The sequence below is a fragment of the Pyxicephalus adspersus genome, chromosome 12 (assembly GCF_032062135.1).
Source record: "Pyxicephalus adspersus chromosome 12, UCB_Pads_2.0, whole genome shotgun sequence".
NCBI lineage: Eukaryota > Metazoa > Chordata > Amphibia > Anura > Pyxicephalidae > Pyxicephalus > Pyxicephalus adspersus.
Genome location: NC_092869.1, coordinates 41,647,450 through 41,654,323, shown reverse-complemented (window position 1 = coordinate 41,654,323; position 6,874 = coordinate 41,647,450). Strand labels below are relative to the sequence as shown.

The 6,874-nt window shown below is 40.4% G+C and overlaps 1 protein-coding gene across 2 annotated transcripts in view; it reads left to right on the top strand.

Moving 5' to 3' along the window:
* SLC25A29 (solute carrier family 25 member 29) overlaps nucleotides 1-5,361 on the top strand; it is a 31,576-nt gene extending 26,215 nt beyond the window's left edge. For both annotated transcript variants that reach the window (XM_072428634.1, XM_072428635.1), the window contains one exon: nucleotides 451-5,361. In XM_072428634.1, coding sequence (XP_072284735.1) covers nucleotides 451-1,188 — 738 coding nt within the window. In that variant the 3' untranslated portion in view covers nucleotides 1,189-5,361. The remainder of the gene's footprint in view (nucleotides 1-450) is intronic.
* Nucleotides 5,362-6,874: the final 1,513 nt, after the last annotated feature.

Here is a 6,874-nt window from a genome sequence, read left to right as displayed (position 1 = left end):
GGTGACATCACTGAGAATGTAGCCTATACAATCACTAGGGACAGGTGACATCACGGAGAATGCAGCCTATCCAATCCATAGTGAACCAGTGACATCACTGATAATGCAGCCTATACATTCACTAGAGACCAATGACATCACTAAGAATGCAGCCTATCTAATCACTAGAGACCAGTGACATCACTGAGAATGCAGCCTACCCATTCTCTAGAGACCAATGACATCTCTAAGAATGCAGCCTATCCAATCACTAGAGACCGGTGACATCATTGGGAATGCAGTCAATCCATTCACTAAAGGGCAGTAACATCACTGAGAATGCAGCCAATCCATTCACTAGAGGTCAGTGTCTTCACTGAGAATGCAACCTATCCAATCAATAGAGACTGCAGAATGCTAATTGTTATTTTATTCACTTTTAAGTTTTTTTCTTGTTTTGCTTGTTTTTAGGCATGGGGACTGTACAAAGGGGTTGGCTCACCCATGATGGGGCTGACATTCATCAACGCTCTTGTATTTGGTGTTCAAGGGAACACCATCCGATACCTCGGCAAAGACACTCCATTAAACCAGTTCTTGGCAGGTTCCGCAGCCGGGGCCATCCAGTGTGTGATCTGCTGTCCCATGGAACTGGCAAAGACCAGAATGCAGCTGCAAGGTACGGGGGAGTATAAGTCCAAATCCAAAAACTACAAGAATTCCCTAGACTGTCTCGTGAAGATCCACCGGAAAGAGGGGTTGAAGGGCATCAACAGAGGAATGGTGACGACTTTTCTTAGGGAGACCCCAAGCTTCGGGTTTTATTTCTTGACCTACGACTATCTCACGAGGCAACTTAGTTGTGAGTTCAGTGACAACTACATCATCCCTAAGCTGTTGTTTGCAGGGGGCATGTCGGGCATTGTGTCTTGGCTATCGACCTACCCTATCGACGTCATCAAATCTCGACTTCAAGCCGACGGCATCGGTGGAGTGAACCAATATAGCGGCATCATGGACTGCGTCAAAAAGAGCTACGAAATAGAAGGCTTAAAGGTCTTCACGAGGGGTCTGACATCCACCTTGCTCAGAGCGTTCCCCGTCAACGCTGCTACATTTGCTACCGTCACCCTGTTCCTCATGTATATGAGATCGGAGAACCCCATCGCAGAGACCGGCCCAGCGTTACAACAGCCAACCAGCATGTAGACTTCTCATCTGAAGCATTTAAACAAATATGAAAGTAGACTTATTTTTATATGTGAGTTGTATAAATTTTATGTACATAAATTATATGTATAATTGGGTTTATATGCGTTTTAGGCAGGCTTTTATCCTGAGTGTATCATAGAGCGTGGCCTTATTTGCATATACTGACCCACGGCTGGCGGTAAGGTGGGGCTATAAACCTGGAGATCCCGTGGGATCTGCTGCATGAATGTGAAATAGATAAATCTCTTTTTTGAGGTTGATGACGATTTTGGGAGAGTCGTGGGCACAAGATTTGGAAGGAAGGTTCGGAATGTTTAATCATTGGTGGATGGATTGGCTGAAGGTGGACTACTGGTGCTGAACCTCGGACAGATCTATTAAGTGCTAATGAATACAGCTGTTTTAATTAATCATAACGTATTTGCAAGCAGTGGAAATACCAAAATGTGACTGGGTATCAGCCTCTTGCAAGTTGCTGCTGAAATCTAAAGTGGACCTGTCATCATCAGATGTATTTTTATGCTTGTGACATGTAAGTGTAATACATATTTATTATTTCCCGACAATGTCATAATTTGCTGTTTGTTCAGGCATCAGCCCTGCTGCAGGCTGTTACACTTACAAAATTACAATGTTGCAATCTGATCATTGAAGTGAAGGAAATGTTTCCTTTTCTTGCAGCAGACTGACAGCATTATATGAGCCTGGGCCTGGAGGTATTTTTTAACAATACAAGGTTCATCTACTTTGATCATACAATTGCTGTATACTATGACATGTCAGGGATTTATTCATGCAATGGTCCACAATTATTTATTCTGTGCTACATAATGCAGCAGTATTCGTATTAGCTGCATCTTTGGGGGGGTCAAGCAACTTAAAGGGTGGAGCCCTGAGAGATGTATTAAAAAAGGTGATTCAATGCACCAACATCTAACTAAAACTGATTTACTTCAATGCCCTTTAGAGGTTATAAACAGACTTAAAGGTATTAGGTAGGAATACAGGTAATAGTCTTACAAGTAAACCAACTATAGTGGTTTATTAGAGGGTGTCATTCTCAATTCGTTCACTAGGTAGCGCTGTGTTAATTTTCATTTGATTTAATGTTAGTATTCATTGGCTACAATACAGTGTTACAATGTTAATATGTCCAATTAAAATTGACAGCCAGCACATTTGTATTCATTGCTAGCTAGCTCTTCTGAGCAGGCTCCTCTCCTTCTTTGTATCTGGCTGTCACTTGCAACCCCTATTTAATGTACAGCGCTGCATAATATGTTGGAGCTATATAAATGCTGTAAGTTCTTCAGGGAAAGGGTCCTCTCCTCTTCCTTTGTCATTGTTTGTATCTGTCTGTCATTTGCAACCCCTATTAAATGTAGAGCGCTTACATACATTGGTGCTATATTTGGTAAATTATGTTTAATAATATTAATAATAAAATTGCTAATGAAAATGAACACAGCATCATCTAGTGTACAAATTGAGAATGACACTCACTATTAGACCAATGTAGCTGTAGTTTCATGTATATCTAATTAATACCTTTCAAGTACAGTAAAGCACATTCACACATTCTTTACCCATCATATTTCACACAGAATAATAAAGCAAGCACTTTTGTAAACTGAAACAGTGTGTGAATTTATTAAAAAATTATTTTTATTACTTTTGTAATAAGCCCCCCCCCCCCTCCCCAATTCCTAGAGGATGTTATTCACTTTAAGTGTAAAATTATTAACAGAATCTGTTAATTTAATACACACCTAATATGAAGAGGTCCTCGCATGAACCCATTTTATATTTGAAATCAATGTTGATCAGAAGCCGTGAGTTGATGACGTGCAGTATCTACTTTTCACCTGCAGGTAGCGATGTTGGAGAATTCCCAAATCAACCATCTAGTTTCGGCTGCCATTAAATTTGACACGCCACAAGCTGTCATTTGGCAAAACTCTGTTCCATTACTTTCTGCATAGGTGGACCTCATAGATTGAATTCAGGTGGCTTTCAAATAAGGACGCGATGATGAATAGGTCACTTGTTTTTTTCTTCTTTGGTTTGTTCTTTAAATTTCTGTTCTGTTTTGTGAACATGTGAAAATGGCTTTATGAGATGGTGAAATATTTATTTTTCTATACAATATGTTATTGCATTCGGTCACAGTTACAAGATATTTACTGTACACATGTTAACTTATGTAAATTGGTCTTCAGTTGTTTAAATTTGTATTTAGAAAAAATGGTTTTTAAGGGACCCCGATGATGTATGGCAGCAAAAATGGAGATGGAAGACAATTCTGCAAAGGGTGTAAGAGCTGGCGGGCGAGGGAGGAGAGAGGGATTTGTAGGGCAAGAAATTAAATGAAGGGAATAAAGATGGGAATAAAAGAGATGTCGGAAAGTAGAAATTGGGAGGCACTTGAGGATTGGTCAATAGGGTAACATGTCCCTCAAAGCTCATTGGCCCTGGGGAGGTAGCTACCCAACCACCCAACCATTGGCTGGAATGGTGACTGGCACTGCTGGAGTCGCAGGTTCAAATCACGCTAGGGCTTTATCTGCATAGAGTGTTGCGTGGGATCTCTCCAGGCGCTCGTTTTTTCCCAAAAACACACTGGTGGGTTAACATAAGCCTAAGCCTACCTACACATGTAAGGTGATTATCGTCTGAGAATCGCCTCAGGACTGATATTGGATGAGAATCTGATGTTTACAGCGCTCATCCATCCTGCTGGATCCACAAACGGCGAATGATCATAATGAAAGTGAATAGGGGAGAGCACAGCGGGTTGCCCCTCCATCGTTCTCCCTCCCCTCTCCATGAAGAGGAATGGTGCTGTATGTACAGAGCTCATTCAGGCATTGTGCAGTATTATGTCATTGGAAAGGATCGTAAAAAGCTGCCCTAATCTGCTGCAGTCTCTCTCTGTCCCATCTGCTCCCATTCAAGTGAATGGGAACCAATTTTTGCACAGGGCTGCAGCAGACTGTGGTTACCATTTGAAGATTTGTGCCACAGCCAACCCCATGGATTTACACCAAAGGTGTGAAAGGGCCCCAATTCTGTTGGCATTTTTTATTAAAATTGATTTGGACTATTGGTTTAAAAAAAAAGTTGTCTGTAGTTTTGAGTGCAGAGACTGAATGAGAATAAAGCCCCATGGCTGTCCACCCAGCATGCTGGGAACTGTGGCTTAAAGAGGACCTGTGATCTAATTGTAACTTAAAATGTCTACTTCCTTCCTGTTGTTATCCTGGCAGTAAGGGAGGTGAATGTCCCTAGTGGTAGCTGAAATCAATATTAGTTTATTCAAAATTTCATAAAATTCATAAAATTGGCAACAATTGATCAAAAATCATTCGATTTCACAGATTTACAGTCCGTACTTTAGTATCTCAATACACTCTAACCCTACTCCACTTTACATAGTTTTGATCATTTTATAAGTGTCACAAAACTTTAACCCCAAATTCTCACATTGTAAATGTAATTCAATGCAATAATAAAATGCATAAATCCTGGGTGAAATCATATATAGACTGAGTTAGGTGTAAACAAATATTTTGGGGGAGGGCTTATAATATGGCCACCCTTATGTGCATGCACCCAGCAAGGACTAGTGAAACCCTATGGGCACAAATTGCAAAGGGCTAATGGAGACATTCTGGGAGGGGTTATGTGTCTGGTGGATGAAGCCTACAACTGTATAGAATATAAATTGAGCAAAATTAGTTTATTGGTGGATCTGACTTACCCTAAGGTTAAAAAAAAAAAAAGTCCACGGTAATTGGATGAGCAAAGATTGTTAGCTTACAGCACCACCTAGAGTCTGACTTGGGGTACTACAACTGAAAATTGAAATCTGCAAACATTACAGTATTTAATTGATTATATTTCTATCATCAATGCATTTATTCTATTTAAAACATTGAAATGTAACTATTTGGTATGGGAGAGGTGCAATATGGTATTGTTCTATAGAAGTGCCAGGATTTAAGGGATTCCTTTTTCACTCAGTTAGGAAATGTCTTCCTTCAACTGGAACAGCTGCTGGTGAGAAGTGTTGATTGGTCTTTGGCTTGTAACATTTACAACCTTTGAAATAAGATTATTGTATGTTGAAGTAGATTTGAGAAAATAAAGCTTTTTTTTCTTTTTCAAAAACTGTGACATCCAGAGACTGATTTGTGAGATATGGATGGTAGGGGAAGGGGGTGTCTTCTGTAATGTAATGCTATAGGTCTGGTAAGGGTAATAGCGGAGGGGCCCCGAGACATTTTTGTCTGGGAAATTGGAGCTTTATGCATATTTAGTTTTGCATCTCTAGCCATTGGGGAATGAAGGTTACTTTAATATCTACCAGACTAAGCTGGGGGTAAGTGGATGCCCTTTTTTGCAAAATAACTAATCCACATTACCCAAAGCCAGGGGTTTAAAATGACAAATTGACAAAGCAAACATTTGGGGGTACAGATGCAGATTTAACCTATTTACCCCTAGCATGTTCCTTCACTAGGCACCCAATGCTATAGGAAATACCAGTACTTGTGAGTATGAGGGGGCAGATGTCTTACACCATGTGACGGCCCTGGGCCATTTATTGGGGAGTCCATAGTCCAGGATGCAACTTGCAGCTTACACAGGACTTTGTTCCTGATGGCTAAACAGAGCAGAAAAGATGGCAATGATAAACATTTACAGCTTTCACATTAAAATAAAAATCTCTTAAATTATGCCTAAAGATCAATATGCCGATTATTTGGGGCAGGTCAAACCTCATCTACTACAGATATACAACCTGCAGCTTCTTTTGTATATACACCCCAGCAGGAGGCTGTGCGTCAAACACAATAGTCCCAGCAACACAAGTGCAGCATGGAATAAACTCTTTTAAACTAATGCAGCTACGAGGTCAATTCTGCTATTATTCTGTAAAGTGTACCAGACCAATAGGTTATTTCCTCCTCACACCCCTCATACCCCAAACAAGTCTTCTACAATGATTGTCTTTACAAAATGTAGGGAGCAAGGGCATTTTGTATAATCCTAGTCTTGGAGTCCATTGGAGGAAATCTCGTACTGGTAAGACAGTGTTTCCCAACCTTTCTTTAGTCATGGCACATATTTTACATTAGAAAAATCCCGCGGAACACCACTAAACAAAAATGTCACATAGACAGGTAATAGGCTACCTGCTGCCATCGAGTGGAAGAGTATTTCTTTGTTCTGCCTATCACTATACATCCCTGGTTTAGACAAATGATTTGCAGTAAATAAACAATTTTCGGCCCAATTAACAGAAATTGGATAATTTCCCACGCTACACCTGAAATCTCACGGCATACTTGTGTGCTGCAGCACAGTGGTTGAAAATTACTGTGGTAAGACATCCAAAACCGTCTAAGCAAGTGGAGGGCACATCAATAATTTACCAACTATCTCCCCTCCTATTGTGTGATACTTCCCCACATCTAGATTGTAAGCTCTTCAGGGCAGGGTTCTCTCCTCCTCCTGTGTCACTGTCTGTATCTGTCATTTGCAACTCACATTTAATGTACAGCGTTGTGTAACATGTTAGTGCTATATAAATCCTGTTTAATAATAGCAACCTAAAGGATCAAATTTTCTTAACAGAAAAGACATCAATCCTCCAATTTTGGCACCACTTCCTTCTGTC